The sequence below is a fragment of the Natator depressus genome, chromosome 10, assembly GCF_965152275.1.
Source record: "Natator depressus isolate rNatDep1 chromosome 10, rNatDep2.hap1, whole genome shotgun sequence".
Lineage (NCBI taxonomy): Eukaryota > Metazoa > Chordata > Testudines > Cheloniidae > Natator > Natator depressus.
In genome coordinates, this window is record NC_134243.1 from 53,999,378 (window position 1) to 54,016,814 (window position 17,437).

Consider the following 17,437-nt stretch of genomic DNA (forward strand, 5'->3'; position numbering starts at 1 on the left):
GCTGAGGGTGTTCAGGAATTCTACTGTTGCAAAATATAACTGATTAATAGGATAGCCTGAATAAATACTCCATTCCTATTTCATGTGAACAAGTCTGCCATAAGCAATTTAGCTTTCATCTCCATCCATATCTGAGCTAGTTTGTTTTCCCTCACAGGCAGATTGCTAACTATCATGTGTCATTTGTCATCTGTTCTGATGTCCCTCTACATGATATCTGCATGAATGCTCATCACAAGTCTCACTACTTTAATATTATTACATTCTGTGAAATTCTAGTTCTTGGTTCAGAATTTAGTTTGGCTATCAAAAACTACAGAACTCCGTTGGTTTACAGTTTGTCCAAAATAACATGTCCTCACTTTTAACTAATACCTGGTTCCATCCGTACACAGAAGCTCAGGCTCCTGGTTTGTGTGGCTTTTATCTGTACTATTTTAAATTTTTTCTTCTTAATTAACTAGGTCACAATCCCTACAGAGTTCTTAATTTCTGCTCACTGTTTCTTTAATATTAATATCACACTTCTGCAAAGCTCTTTTTTTTTTTTTTTAAAAGAACCGGTATTTGATCTGCTAATGAATGGTCTCTTTTTAAGAGAGGTTACTGTCTATTCCCTAGCCAGCTTACATTTTTGTCTTGTTCAGTTCCTTCTGCTGTGCAGTTGTACATATGCTTTTTCAGAGTAAATTTGTTCTCACATAATATTAATTGTGGTTCCTTATAATTTTTTTCTGTTGTCTAATATCACCTCTTATAATAACTAATTCTGCTATAAAGTTGCATTCTATAATGTCCATCCCCTCTGCCTCAGTGCAGGAGGCTGGATTAGATGACCTTTTGAGGTCCAGCCCTACATTTCTATGATTCTGTTATACCATCTTCATTAACATGTGTATACTTGCGTAATTTTTGGTTCTGGGTCCATATTTCAAATGCTGCAAAGTTCTGGGGTTTTCTGTTCAGCCCTTTGAAGACAAGAGAGGCACCAGGGGCTCTGGCATGCTGATGGATACCATATAGAACCTACAGAGAAAAATAGTTGCAAAATTCAGATCCAGATCTAGATCTCAGCCTCCTCTCACCCCCTAATTTGCATGGGAAGGAGTTCAGATCTATATATAATTGAGAATTTCCCACATTTACTCAGTGCATTTTATTTTTGAGGTATGTCTAAGCAAGCCACCATTAAGATGTGAAGTAGCCCCATAATGTCTGGGTCCATTATATAATACTGGAAGGACCTGCTGTTCCACTTTCTAGGTCGAGGGAATACCAGAGGAGTAAACAGAGAAAAGTTTGTTCTCTTCATAGATACATCAAACTACTTCTGCTGGGAAAGTAATTGATTGTGCATAGTCTGCTGAATATTCACATCAGTATATTTCTTTCAATTATATGGGCACATTGGATGCTGTAATACTATATCTGTCAGATCCTTAGAAGTATATAATATATTTTATCCTTAATGGTAACTTCTTAACCAAGCTCTGTGCAGGATTCAGGCCTCCTCAAGCATGCCAGTCAAAAAATGGAAACTATTCTGCCATTGGCCTTAGGTAAAATTGTTTGGTTGATTGAATTATTGGGTTTTATATTGTTCTTTTATAAATACACAATGTCCTATTAGTATACATTTGTAAGTCTTTTTTTTAAAGTTTCAGATTCTGTAATTCAAAATTGATATCAAATTTTCACAACCATTTAAACCAGAGCATGAATTAGTTGTAATACAAATAGCAGATCAGGTATGTCCTTATCTTCTAAGATAACAGATTCTAAAGGGAGAGGTTATGTTATCAGTGAAGTCAGGAATAAATAACATGTTGGCAGTGAAGGGCATAAGTAGTATAACTGTCTTTGGTAAGGGCTGTTGCTTCCCTCTTTGCGCAAGAGCATTTTGTTTAAATGGGAAAACAAATTAATTGATTTCCACAATCTCTCGTTCCTGTTAAGCACCTCCATCCCTGGTACACAGGAAGTATCACAGACTAAGGGAGAGAATTTGGGGAGCCCTCTGAGATAGTGGAGAGATGCATATCTTTATCCTTTTAGTACACAATGCATTTATAGCAAGCTATTTCACAAAACAAACTCCAAGATCCACAAGTCTTTCCATAGTATGAGTGCAGGCATCCATGAACACTGTCTTTTATGACAGGTTTCAGAGTAGCAGCCGTGTTAGTCTGTATTCGCAAAAAGAAAAGGAGTACTAGTGGCACCTTAGAGACTAACCAATTTATTAGCGCATAAGCTTTCGTGAGCTACAGCTCACTTCATATAGCTGCATTTTCTCTGAGAATGACATTTTTTTCATGTATCTGTGTTATCCATTTGACGTCTGAATGTGCACTTTGACTGAAGTTGACAGAATCATACATTAGAAAGTCAACGCCAGTGGCTTCTTCCTGTTTCCATGTAGTACCTTATGGGACAGGTAAATCAAACAATAAGGTGTTTAGGCTTTACTATGGAAGCACATATTTTTTGTCAATTTGTTCTAACTATTATATTAACATGCATGGTACATTCATGGTTTATTTTGTTTTTTCATACATACATAATTGTTTCTTCCCTTACCTAAAGTTCCCAAGTTGCTTCAGAGCAGAGGGACCACCATCTTATCCACCAAAATATTCCCAAGACATCTCCTATAATTTTACATGGGGAATTGTGAAGTCCCAACATTAGAGGGACCAGGTAGGTGAGGTAATATCTTTTATTGGATCAACTTCTGTGAGAGAAACAAACTTGTTTTTCTAATATTCTGGGACTAACATGGCTGCAACAACAATGCATGTGACAACACTGGTGTTTAGAACTACTCGTTTATCAACCATCAGGTATCTGCCACTGAGTTACAATACTGTGCATTGCCATTTTATCCACAGACCGTGAGTAATTGGAGGTTGGATTTTTTTTGTTTTGTTTTGTTTTAAATTGAATAGCTAGTCATGTATGACTTAAGATAAATCAATCAACTTTTAACAGTTGTTATGACAAGGATGTAGAAAATGATTTTCCCCCGTTGGTGAAATAGTCTTCATTGATAATTCAGCCTAGACTATTTTATATTTTATTTCTGATGTCACTTATTCCATTCTAATTTGCATAATCTAGACTAATGGGTTTCTGTTATCACCTTAGATTGGGTCAATAGATTAATAGCTAGACTGACTGTTTCCATCAGGAGGCCCAGTAGATGTTTATTTCTAGTCTCTGTTATGTCTACAGTGATTCTAGATATCCTAAATCAAATATGTCTTCCCTTTACTCTGCATGTGTATGTGTATATCTAGTATATCTCATGCTTCAGAGTGTAAACAGATAACATGCAGGGGCCAGGCAGGATTTTTTGCCACCAAATACAATTCTACACTGCACAATTTGTTTAATGCATTATGGGCTTTTTTCATTCCTGTGAAGTATCAAGTACACAAGACTCTAGAGTAGATGGACTAGTAGCTTGGTCCAGTATGGCATATCCTATGAATTAACCTCTCCCTCCCCCATTTTAGTAAAATTCTACTTGAGAGATATAATCCAATACTGTATTTTCTGAACCCCCATAGGAAGGTGCTCATGAGGGGGTGGTGGTGTTTATCTGAAACCTTAAAGGCTTTCTCATAGTTCCTAATACCCAAATTATGATTCTTTTAGATATTGATAACATTTGTGTTTCTTTTAAAATCCATGGACATTTTTCATAAGATTAGCTTTTATTCTAGATAATCTGAGGCAGCAAATGGTAGAGACATTCTCATTACTGTGTGCAGAAGCTGTCTGAAATCAGCACTGCATTTAACTAAATATGATTAAACAGGGACAGTTTTCCTTGTGCTTGTCCTTTCATTGAAGATTGAAACTGCTTGTTTGCCTTTCATCAGTCTAGTTACTTAAAATGGAGTGTAAGTGCTCTTATGCTGTCTAGTGCAAGGTTCCCTGGCAGGGCTGTCAACTTTGTCGATTAAAAAAGTCACTGTAAAATTCACATTAAAAAAAGTATCAGTAAAAATCACAACTTAATTTAGGAAAATATTTTCTTTCCTCTGAGCCTGGTTTTGCTTCTACTCTGTGCACAGAACTTCCAGTGGCTTCACATGGGGCAGCTGTAAGGCCAGGTTTCTCTTGTTGTTTGTTGATTTAGGAAATGTGCCATGGGAAGGAGGGATACATGGACATAACTGGTAAAGCCACCAATAAAATAGACAAGTGTCAGCTAAATAGAATTCAACAAACCCCCAGAAAAGGAACATAATCCCACTTACCCTACTCTGTCAGTCAAAAACCTGGCTAAATAACTAGCCAGTTTTGAAAATTTACCCATAGTTGGCCCAAAAGGTCAACTTCTCCAAAATAAATGAGAAAAAAATGAGTTCCAGAGCTAAGCACTCTGCATCAAGGGCACCATGGGTGAAATTGTGTCCTCACTGAAGTCAATGGCAAAACGCCCACTGACTTCAATGGGACCAGGATTTCACCACATAGCTCCAACTTCCAGACGCATACCTTTTAAGAGCCATCATCAAGAGCTCTTCAGCAATTTGTCTTTCTTGTTTTGGATACAAGGAGCAAGGTGGTTTCTAATACAACCAGGACCTAAACAATATGTGACTTCAAAACTCAGAACCAGTGACGTGAACTGCACCCAGAAACAAAGTAGAAGCTGATACTGCTTTTGAGTACGGTTGCAATATATGCTCTAAGAATCTGATCCAATGTCTACTGAATTTCAATCTATGAAAAGTCTTCCATTAACTTTAATGAACTTGGGATCAGGCCCTTAATGAGAAATGCCCCTGAGTAAGTGGGCAGAGGGAGGGTTCTCTCTGAACCTACATGGGTATTTATAACATGTGCTCTCAGTTTGTAACTGTTTTGAAATGGGGGTAGATTTAGTAGAAAGTGACAGACAAAAATTGAATCCAAAATTGCTTTGGCTTCATCATTTCCCAGATGGTGGTCTAATCCTTCCTTCTCATTCAGCTAAAACTGACATTGAAGTCTATCACTGTGAAATCAGTGGAAGTTTTGCCTGAGCAAGAAGTGCATGATCTAGCCCTAAATGGATTTACTGGCCTTCAGGGAAGGGGATGCACTGAAAGTTTGTCTGTGAAAACGTTTCTTTGCCAATCCAAAACTGATGTGGTCTTAGAATGTTGAGGATGGGATTGAGTGCCTGGATAAAGGAACCTTGAAATAAGGCTAGAGTCTAACAGGCTGCCTGTTTTTACGATACAGTGCAAGAAAGGAGGTGAATTAGATCATATTTAAGTGTGTCAGAGATGTGGCCTGTATTTATTGTCATTCACTATGTTGGTAGCCTAAAGAACAAGTAAGATCTATCATTTCACAGGAAGTTAGAGCAGCAAAAAGAAATGCTAACCACAGATTGTGTCATCTGCCATTAATAATGTACAAGTAATGGAAGATACAGAAGAAACTTTCATTGTAAATGCATTAATTCAAGTGGCAGCAGCAATGGGGGATGAAAATGTGTGTGATATGTAAAGTATAAAGTTCCATAATGGATGGCTTATTTACTACTTTGGCTGTTTCAATACAGACATCTTGCCTAACTTCAAATTGTTCTAAAAAGGATTAGATATAATTAATGCTGTATGACCTCTTTTTCCCCCCATTTTCAAAGAATGTAGAGCTGTACGTCTAATGAGGACCCCTGAAAGGGCTATTATGTCCAATTGTCTCAATTATGCAAATAAAGTTGAAATTTTAGCAGAAGGGAGGGGACACTTCAAATTAAAAGTTTCAGCTCTGCATTTAGCCTTTCTGCAGTGCCGGCATTCTTATAGTGAGTAAAGCCACTGTTTGAGAGAGAAAAGAAGGTTTAACAAATTGGAGATTTGGGCACTATCAAAGTAGATTTGTTGTGCCTTGTTCCACCAAGAGATGAAAATACCCTGTGGGCAGAGAGATGGGTCATGAGACTTCTAAAGGATTACCTTCAAAGGAGTCATGAGATTGGTTTGAACAAAGAAGTTGCTCACATGGTTATCATATGAGATTCTCTTCTTAAAGTGGTGGAAACCCATCTCATTGGGGATACTCAGGGACTTCAGAGAGGCTGGAAGTCCTAGCAGAACGATGAGAGAAATCTAACAATAAAAGGAAAGGTGGAACAGAAACTCAGTTAAATTTAACTTATTTCTATTACATGTAAATCATATTTCCAAAATCGGAAACAAAACTTTCCAGCAACAAGCAGGTAGGACATTTGACTTGTTTTAAAACTACTTTTCTGTGTATTTTTGACCATCTTCTATTTTGCGTTCTTTTTTAATGTGATCAAATATAATTGTGATTTAGGTTAAAAAGATCCATAAATAATTATGCTAAGTTGGATGCTACAATTAAGGTGCAATTACAGTAATACAATTAGGCTACTTCCTAAGCTTTTCATTGTTTATTGTGAAGGAAGTGTAACTTGAAATAGGAATTGCAAGAAGGAAAAGGGAGAACAGGGCAACTTTCAAAATTAATTTTGTAAATAGTTGGAAATCTGTCTTTAAACTATGTTTCAGAATAAGCAAGTAATGTCTATAGGACAATAATAAGGAGAAATGCTGTAGCTGATAGACAAGTATATAAAACAAATTTTTCCCCACCTAAGTGTGTGAATGCTAAGCTGGCATTATATTTGTGACAAATACAAAAGGAATGCTAGTTTGGCTGGTGGTTTTCTTTTTTTCCCAAACTGAGTGAAAATCAATTAGTAGTCTTTCAGTTTTGGAACTCAGTGTTTGTTTCAATAGTCACCCTCTGATAACCAGACTTTCTTCTCTTTAACTGGGATTTATCAGATTCTGATGATACTTGAGTATTATGGAAGTCCGATAAGAGAACAAAACATGATTCTGATTCAGGCCTGCATTGCTATCTGTTCTCCCTGACAAAAAGATGAAGAACATTTACGTCACCAGTATCCTTTCTAGTTATGGTGTTTCTGTATCTCATGGAGCAGGTGGTGCCTTCTCATGATAAAATACATAGGAGGAGGCTCTGAGGGTCAGAAGTCTCAATGAGGATCAACTCACTGAGATCCTCCCTCACAACATCCCAGAAATGGCCATGGAGCTCAACCGCAAAACTTGCAAAACTGGTGGATCCATGGTAGGCCAGGTTCAGCTTTTGTTATCTGTCAGCTCTCTGGCAGCATGACTCCAATGCAGCCATGCTACCGAAACCTACCATGGTGGGTCCCAGGTGCCCAAGGAGGAGCTCCACAGAAAAGGTAATATCAACCATCAGTGCAATTATCTTTTTCTTGTATTCTCCCATGGGGCCATAGGCAGAGCCATGCGTATCAGCACACCTGACTTTATCAAAGGGGCTTTCCTGGGAGGACAGTGAAGATTAATGTACCCCACTGTGTATCAAGTTTGCCTGGTAACTATTTTAATTTACACGTGTCTTCAACTAATTTTTTAGTGCAGAATATGTTGGTAAGTTGTCATTTTTAAACAGATGCAGTAGTAAATGCTTACAACATGTCAGCATCATTAGTAGTAAAGTATTTCATTTATTTATAACCAGTTTGTATTATCTTTTGTTGAAGTTAAGGGCTATATTTTTTCCTGCCTTCAGAAAATATCCATCTCACTGGACGCTATACAAAAGTGTGCCTTAACATACCAGAACATGCTATATTCTAGTCACAATGGGCCCAGCCTGCTGTGCGTAGTCATTCCTTACTCAAGCAAAACTCTATTGACATCAACCTCCATTGACTGCTGTGGAATTTTTACTTCTGTAAGGACTGATAGAGGGTTGAGCGCCTATGCTGAAAATTGCCTTTATTTAAACATTTTTTAAAAACCATTTTTGAAATTGTCTATTGCTTTCACTTTCTGGGATGATTTCGATCCTGGAATATTCAATTTTTAGAAAGTTCTCAAATAGTGTTGGCATTTCTAAAAAATTCTTTCTTATATAATAGTGTTTTTATTTTATTTATTTATTTTTAGTCTCTCCACAATGGAGTTTTAACCATTGAGTTCCAGTGTTTCCATTATGGCTGCTAAAATAATGCGGGGAGTGTTGCTGTGCTACCACAGCAGCCTAAGGGTTAAACTATTTGGAAATTCTTTGTGTTTTCAAAATAACAGAAGGCAGCAGGGCACAAAATGTGGCCAACTCTGCCATGACATATTCAATTATAGCTTACGTACCAAGCAGTGTGTGTAAAGTAATTGCTTTACTGAGTGTAAAATTAGCCACAGCAAGTAGCAAATTCTTTACCACCAGAACTATTTAGCAGACTTTTGCCTGCAGATTCTTGCTCCCAGGAAAAAAGTACAGCATGGGCTGCAAATTAATGTTAATTTCTTAAGGGACCAAATTGGGTAAACGGTATATAGCCTGAATGTAAACATACTAGGGGATGGGGGTTGAAATGTATGTTTGTGCAACTTGTTTCCAGAAGAAACATCAATTTGTGTGTCATACAGACGCTTGAGATTAGAGTTTATTGTATTTTAAGAGTCTTCCTTCTCAAAAAGTGTTTTTTTTAAACATTTTATACATTTTAATTATAAATAGGAATTTTACTGTGCAGTTATTAAATGGGTTCATATTTTACAGCCTGCCTAGCATTAATTCATATACCAGTATTCCTTCCCCTTCCAGCCCACCCCATTTTAAAATGTAATTATAAATCCTTTGAAAGAATGAATAATTCAAATATTGAATTTCGCTACTCGTCATCATCCATGTAATGTTGGTGTTTGTGCATCCTGCGATCATAGCAAAGTGAGGATAGCTTAGGAGGAATGCATGTTCAAGGCACTATGCAACTCCCACTAGTACTAATTAGATCTGTGATTTAGGGCCCAGTCTTGCAAACACTTATATGAGTAATCCTTACTCTCACAAATAGTCTATTGAAGTTAATGAGGCTACTTCCATGTGCATAAGGGTGTGTAGGATTGGGCCTGTTGTTCCCTGTTGAATAAAACATCCTATTCTAATCACAGAGGTACAGCAACATGTATCATGAAATCTTGCACCAGTGTTTTAGTGTTAAAGTATGAAAATTAAAAGGTAATTAAAATAGAATGAGTATCTTCTAGTTCTGAAGTACATGCACGGGTATGTCCTGCATTTACCTCTTGCCATTTTTTTTAGTTGTTAAAAGCTAAGATAATACTTCAGATTTAGGATATAGCAGCACCTTTTCCAATTTATCAAATCCTTGCTGTGGTAGATTTACTTTCTAACACACCGTTGTTCATAGTGTCCTCTTTTAAAATACCTTTTCACGTAAATGAAAGAATGTGATTAATTCATTCACTTCAACAAGGCTATCGTAGGAGCATATATTATTCCTATCAGAATAATTTCAGCTTGTTGATACCAGCGGTGTATCTTTTGTATGAATTCTTGACCAACTGTAAAAAAATTATATATATATAAAAAAAGATATAGGGCCAAATCCTCACTGGTATAAACTGGCGTAGCTCCATAAGCATCAGTGGAAAATTGAGTAGCTTCATTGTTGTCAGTGGAGCTATGCCAGTTTACACAAGCTGAAGACCTGACTTATAAAGTTGCATTTTTTAAGTAATTTATAATGTAGTGGGTCAGCATAAAATAATAAACTGCCAGAAAGGCCATCCTTTCAGGAAATGTAGCCACTTCTTTGTAGCACAGAAAGACAGATTAAAATGCCCTTTAGAAAAGGAAATCTGAAATAATAAAAAAAACAGGGGTACTTGTGGCGCCTTAGAGACTAACAAATTTATTTGAGCATAAGCTTTCGTGGGCTATAGCCCACTTCATTGGATGCATAGAATGGAACAAATAGTAAGAAGATATATATATATATACATACAGAGAACATGAAAAGGTGGAAGTAGCCATACCAGCTATCTTCTTAATAATTAATAATAATAATAAGGTCTCAAAGAATATTAACTATCAGATCCCGAATGCAAATCTGTATTTCCTGATTGTCTCATCAGAAGTCAAGTAGCTGTTCTTTTTGGGACCTGTAACTTCATCTCCTTTTTAGAATGTGACTTTTAATGGAGATTATTCCAAATATTTCTGATGTTGATTTTGCAGGGCCCAATTCTGCCTTGATACTGGAGGTAAAACTCCACTGCAAATCAGTTTTGTGTCTGTGTAGTTGAGGTCACTTTGGTTTTTATGACTGTGTGTGTAAATAACTGCCATTGATTTAGTTTTCAGGTCCCAATTCAGCAAGAAATGTAAGCATATGCAAAATGTTAAGTATATGAAATCCTGTTAAAGTTACACACATGCTTAAATATCTTGCTGAGTTGAGACCTCATACATATCAATAATTTATTGTCATTTAAGGCACAATATTTTAGGGGGGAGGCATAGGATAGATTTTTCCATTTAATACCTGCTATCCAGCTAATCTAGCCTCTAAATATTCCATTCAGTATGAGCCTGTATTAAACACTCATTTTTGAAAATAATCATATATACATTTGGGACAGTTTTACTTCCTGTTACAGAATGTGTGTGTAGCAAAGACACTGTGTGTTACTAGAGGAAAGGCTGCTAATTAATATGATATAGAACCCTTTGCTAAGCCTCTCCAGCTTCAGCTAATGTGGTCATCTTCTAGTCCCAATTGAGACTTAATGATTTTACAGCAGAATATAAATTACTGCTGTACCCTATGGAGTCGCATCCTGCAAGGGCCACACTCCCTATATTCCCATTGATTCCGCCTTGCAGCACTGGACACTTTGTGACAACACTATTATAGTTGGGGCTGGTTGCTCTGCCTGTTATGAAGGTTGCTCAACACTTCCCATTATAAGACTCTGTTTTCAGGTTATTTAATTTTGCCAAACTTGAACCAGTCAGGCTAAACTTTTCTATGCTGTCTGCCTCGGGCTGATATTTTTTATTATTATTTTATTTTTTATTTCAGCCAATCCAGTTCAGTCTTTCTGAGAACAAGGCTAAGGGAAAATATTGTTTACCTCATTTAAAAAAAATTCTGGCAACCTTGTCTTTGAAACACACTAGTGCCCCCATGCTTTGCAATGGGGACTTAAATTTGATAGAGGGTGGTCTGTGTGTCAGGGATGTGCCTTTTGCTGTCCCCATGAAAATCTGCCACACCACAATTTCCACATACTTAGTCGAGACTTAGATTATAGCAGCTAAAATCTCTGAAGATTCCATCCTCACTTGTCATAGCTCCTTTATGGAGCTGTAACAGTTTACATCAGCTGAGGATCTGCACTGAAACCAAGAGAGGCATGGCCCAAGGAAACTCACACTATCCATAATGACCATTCAACTATGATTAATACAGCTGGTCACTAAATGTCACCATTGCTCAATGCAAATATACAGTAACTGAAAATTCACAGCACCTGACGACGAAATAGAGAGTAGGGGGGAAAAAGTGCAGTATGATATTTCCAGATGGGTAGCTTGATTCTTACATCTCTTTCTCTGCAGGTTCAGCTAATGCATACACAACTCTGGTACCACTGCTGCTTGCTGTCTTTACACAAAACTTCAATGAAAGCTTTGCCCAAATAAGGACTGAGGAGCAAGCCCTGTAATTGTTTAATCAGACTTTCCAAAACAGTCCAAATAATTTTTATTTCATTTTACCAGCCAGCTGGAGTGAAATGGGATTTCCCCCTCAGACCACGTATCAAACATGAAAAATACTTCTTTACTCATTCAGTAGTGCTGCACATCTCTGGTCCTGTACATGCCTTTCTCTAAGTATGAGCAGCAGGCTGCTTTGTGGGCTCTCAGTGCACAGCAAAAAGGACAGTTGTCTTTTCTAACATTAATTATTGCTCAGATTTTTAACTATGGAGCATATTTTGAAAGCCTAGGTCTTATAACCTGCATGGTCAACATACTAAGCAACAGTGGTCTCCATTCTCACTGCAGGATACAAGCACCTCTCATTGATGGCAGTGGGAACTACTCAAAACCCTGTGGTGGGAGAGTAAAGCCGAATATTAATTAAAGTTCTTTCCAGACAGAGCAGTAGATTCAAGGCTGGAAGCCAAGAATTAGCAAAGGTTTGGTTTTGTTTTGTTTTGTTTTACCTTAATTGAAGAGACCTTTGTCAGTTTTCACAAAGGAGAATAAATATGCCACTGAGCATTTGAAATGCGTCTTTCCAAGATTCGGTTTTGATTAGAGCATTTTGTGTTTGTAATAATAAGCAGTTTGAACTTCAGTACACTCAATGAGTGTAGGTCTCGTACTTTTGTGTTTCGTACAGATCAATAGAAAACCTGCAGAGAGCTTTAGTGGCATGATCTTGCTGGCAATACCTATTTGTCTCTCAGCATAAATACACCCACTGGCACTTGGCCTGAAAACTGTAGTTAATCTGTCATAATCCTTTCAAAATTCTTCTGTTCAGAGGCTGTTAAAAAGTACTTAGTTCTTCCAAACTCACTAGGGACAGTATGCATGCTTATATTTTTCTCAAGAAACCAAATAAATTCCCATCCAGAGTGATCGTAGCAGCTTTTCAGAATTGTGCAAAATCCATATCAAGTAAGTGGATAAGGTGCCTATTTTCTGACAGTGGATGTGTCTGCTTAAGTATTTGCACTGGATAATCAAGCTCTGAGTAAGAAGATTAAACAGACAAGGGCAGTGAAACTTCAAAGGCTGACTGAACGTGCTTTGTGAGTTTTTATTCCACTGATCTATAATGCCTGCTTTCCCCTTCCTCTCATTAGCACTGAAAAATAAATGTGTCATGTATTAGTTGTATGTGGTGCATTTGAGGTGTGGGTGTGCAATGCTTTTTTAAGCGCAGTGGCAGATAACAGACTTTATTAAAAATAACGATAATACAATGCATCTGATGAAGTGGGTTTTAGCCCATAAAAGGTTATGCCGAAATAAATTTGTTAGTCTCAAAGGTGCCACAAGGACTCCTCGTTGTTTTTGCTGATACAGACTAACACGGCTACCACTCTGAAACCTAAAATACAATGAATGCACAGCTGGGAATTCAGATATACTCTAGAGCTCACTTGAGAAACTTAACTGCAAAAGCTTTCCTTCCAAACATAAATGCAGAACAGAAAGCCTTAGACTTCAGGTTGTTGCTCCAAATTGTAACTAACTTTAATACTTCTCCATGAAGAAGATCAAGTAGCAATGAAAAATTGGCTGTCTTTGCAGAGTAAAAAGAATAGGGTGAAATAACAACCTGCATTGGCGGTGTACAATCCAGTTATTTTGATGATTGTCAGATTGTCTTTTCAAGAGAAAAGAGAGAAGTCACATGCACATGTGTGGAGAAGTCACATGCACAGCTTCGCTTATCAATCACATCCTGAACTTATCTCCCCTGAAATGCTTACAGTAGGGTTTCCAAAACTGGGGGTTACAGATCCCTTGAGGGGTTCCTGGAGAGGATGTATCTATCTATCCGGGCACTTACAGGGTCCCCATTTCTATAGTAGCTGAGCACTCGGAGAGGGGAGTTATGAAAGGCCACACACAAAATTCAGTATATTTAAAATGGCAAAAAAAATGGATAAACACAAGCCTGGAATGCCATACCCCTTTAAAACCACTACATTGATATAAGTACCCCAATTAGGGGTTTGGTGTAGACTAGCACAGCATGCTGCTAGAGACTCGACGAGTGAAACATGATTAATTTTTTATGGGAGGATGGTGTTGTAGGTGTGCCTAGATTTACCTTATGCAAAATGGTACAAGTCCAATTTATTTAATGTGTACCACAAAGCACAACTACCCATGCACATGGACAATGGCAAAATGTGCTCCCGAACTGGAAAACTGGATGACAGCACTGCTGAGCCTTACACAACCACATTGCATCTATCTGTCTGTGGAGCTCACTTCTGGCCAAGGGTTGATTCTGAAAGATTGATGGTTTCAAAATGAAGGAAGCAGCAACAGGTTTCAGTGATAGCTCAGAAAAGTAAAAGGAAATGCAGCATACAATGACACATGGGTTTTACGTCAGTTGATTCGAAACCACCGGTTGTAACATGCTCTAAAATGCTGGCTGCTGCCAAGAGCATGATGTCTTCAAAGTTACTGCAATATTTAAAAAGGGAACACTGAATTGGATTGTGGATTTGGGGAAAAGAAAGCCTGAAGCCTGGAAAATGTAACAAGACTGGATTACTCAGACTGGCATTGTCAGTAGGAGTGCCCTTCAAACATCTTATTTGATATCTGTACGATCATGCAACTGCAAAAGCCATTTAACATTACAGGAAATCTTAGGCTTTCCTTCACAATATACATGGTTTCAAAAGTTACAGAGGCTGAAGCAGCTGTATTTTCTCAGATAGCACTGTTCTATGCCGTATTAGCCACGTGACTCAAGAAATCAGGGAGTGAACGGATTTCAAAACTCAGGAAAAGTGATTATTCAGCAATTCAGCTTCATGAATATCCAATGTCTTTGATGCTACAAACCTTCCAGCATATTTGAGCTATATTTCTGTTGATACTACTGCAAAAGACTTGCTGTCTTCTAAAGCTGTGTCAAACACATACAAGGAGAATGTTCATTTAAAATGTTCCATTTTCAGTGCGAGCAGCGAAAAGCAATTTACACGGATGGTGCCAAAGCAATGTCTGGAAAGAAATAAGTCCAGGCCATACTGATCCACAGCACTGTATCTAATCCCTGAAGGCTGCACTGTTTCAGATGTCATCAAATTCCTGATGCTAAGAAAATGCCTGAAAACCTGTTCCGTGTGGTTCATGAAGCCGTAGTGAATTTCATTAAGTGCTGTCTAATGAATTCTTGACTTTTGCAATACTCGGTGATGGCATGGGTTCCATTCACCAGCAACTCCTATCAAAATGAAGGGAGGTAACTCTTACCTGGTACACTGATAACTTGACTGTTTGAAATAAGAGCAAGAGTGCAGGCTTTCCTAAATGACCAATTCTCTCTCCTTGCTGGTTATTCAAGTAATTATTCTTTGGTGGCATGCTTTTGCTTCTTTGGGGAGTCTAGTGACGTGAACTCTTCTCTCCAGGGACAGAATATGAATTTCATCCAGAAGACAGGCTTATCCATATCCTTGAATTGTGACTGTGGTTAACATTTTGTACCTCTTTAAAATCAAAGTATCCTTTTCAAATCTTCATACTTAGTTGTTCGTTTTGGTGTTAGAGTGGTGGCAAATTTTTGCCTGCTCAGGGTCAAGATTACAGGTTTTGAGAATGGGGATTGCAAGCCCAGAGTTTGGGAAACCTTGGTTTCTGAGCTGTATTCTCCATTCATTGTTTTCAATCTAATTGAACTATGTTGTTGCAATGGACTTTCTAATTGTATTGCACAGACCTGTGGCATTGTTTTAGCTCATCTACAATTCCAGTTTCAAAAACATTGTGAGCTTGGTATAAGTTCTGGTTTGCATTTGCAGGGGAAATGGTCCCACACAATTCCAATTTATCTTCATAATTAGTGTCTTCCTTCCCAGCTCTCACTATGCCTTGGTGGAGGAGTTCATGCTTTCCTCAGTAGATGAGAGTACCATGCTAGAATTTAAGGAGTCTATCCTCCTGAAACGTGCATTGTAAATATCTCATTTGACGATCAAAGTTATATTTCAGGAAGGAAACTAAGAGTTAGACATTTTACTATATTGGCCACTCAGCAAATATATCAATATTTGATTTCCCTTTTCCTATTTCAGGGTCAAAAGGCTTGGATAGAGAAGACCTTTTCAAAAAGAGAATGCATCTACATAATTGCCAACAACAAAGATGTTAACAGGTGACCATTTTTAAGCATTTACATTAGTAAATAAAACAATACTTATCACTGAAGTCAATGGAATTGTTCTGAATTTACATGATGTAGCTGAGAGCTGATTTTTATTCATTGTGCTTGAGGGAAAGAAGCCAAGGGAGCAAAAGTGAAAGTGGGGCAAAGGGCTTGTCTTCACAGAGCAGCAGTATATGCTGGGCTGGGGGAGGAGGGATTTCTAAAACAAACTAATGCGTTGCTCATTAGTTAGTCCATGTAGAAACTGCTGGAGTGCACTAAAAGTACCATAGTGTGCTTTAATATAGTACTGTTTGAGACCAGCAGGGTCTGCACAGTGCAACACATTAATGCGCTTTAGAAATCACACATCCTAAGCATTACTCCACTGTGTTGACAAGCTCATACACTTGCACATTCTGCATAGAACAGAAGAAAAGGAGCAGAGAGGAGACCCAGACTGGAGGAGTGGAATGAGTGTTAGGGGAAGAAGATGGCAATAAGGCCAGAGAAGCAGAATGTAGCAAATCCTTGGAGATTTCATAAAATCAGAACCCAACTTTACATTGGATTCTGAGATAGATGAGAAGCCAAGGGAATGGTATAATCCTGGTTCACGAAGCAAGATAGTAGCATGGCCTCATTGTTCTGGATGTAGTTGTACTGTAATACTTAGTATTACTGCTACTGTATTATCAATTGGCTAAATTGTGCCCTGCTTGAGTGGCCGCCCAGAGGTGGAAGGGGGTTCAAGGTGCCCCCTTCTGCTGTTGCACAGATTACCCACATAGTGGATAGCAGCAGAAAAAGGGAGACAGGCTCCATACAGCTGCTATTTTCCCCTGGCACAGGAACCAGACCCTCAGGGTCCAATCCTCTTACAGAAGTGACGTGAAATATTTAGTCCTTAAGCACTAAGCAACACCTGTGAGCTGGCACCTCTGAAAAGTGGGTTTGGTATGGCTCATAGGAGGTGTTTCAGTGACTCTCAGAAAGTCCTATACGCCAGGTATAAAATAGGTAGGTAAGCCAGAATCTTTTGTGTCTGAAATCTAAATTTTTGTTTCTGGGGGAGTTTGTTTTATTTTTTAAAGGTGACACTATCAGATATTGGAGACAATATGTTCATCGTTGGTGCAAAATCTGACTTTGGTTTCAGGTGCTGCTGTGGCCAGCTTATTAGTCAGCATATTCCAATTCCACCAAGTACAGCAGCTAACAAAAATGGAGAGGAAACAAAGCAATTGGAACCTCAGCCAGAAAAATGGTCCGTCAGTAAACACACCCAAACATGTCCAACAGATGCCTATGGAAATCTTGAGTTCCAGGGAGGTGGACATTCAAATAAGGCCATGGTAAGGAACAGAACACATGCTATACAAACATCTGTCATCTAGATCCCCAGCTCACTGAGGGCCTGATCCAAACAAAATAATGAAATAGGATAAAATGTTGCATAAGCCAACTTCTGCTATGTAGATAAGGACTCTAGTTTGGTAGTCAAATCAGGATTCAATGAACCAAAGAAAACATCTTGATCTTTTTCAGGAAGGTAATTTCCCCTAGTTCAAATTCCTAATGAAAACTTAGTACTTCCCCTTTCCAACCCAAGCTGTTTTTTTTTTAAATGGCAACCTCTTTTACTCATAGATTTCATAGAGTCCTAGACTCCAA

The 17,437-nt window shown here is 38.1% G+C and overlaps 1 protein-coding gene across 2 annotated transcripts in view; it reads left to right on the forward strand.

Annotated features, from left to right (window-relative positions):
• Positions 1 to 16,997: 16,997 nt before the first annotated feature.
• Positions 16,998 to 17,437, forward strand: part of TRPM1 (transient receptor potential cation channel subfamily M member 1) — a 71,319-nt gene continuing 70,879 nt past the window's right edge. For both annotated transcript variants that reach the window (XM_074966183.1, XM_074966184.1), the window contains exon 1: positions 16,998 to 17,118. In XM_074966183.1, coding sequence (XP_074822284.1) covers positions 17,116 to 17,118 — 3 coding nt within the window. In that variant the 5' untranslated portion in view covers positions 16,998 to 17,115. The remainder of the gene's footprint in view (positions 17,119 to 17,437) is intronic.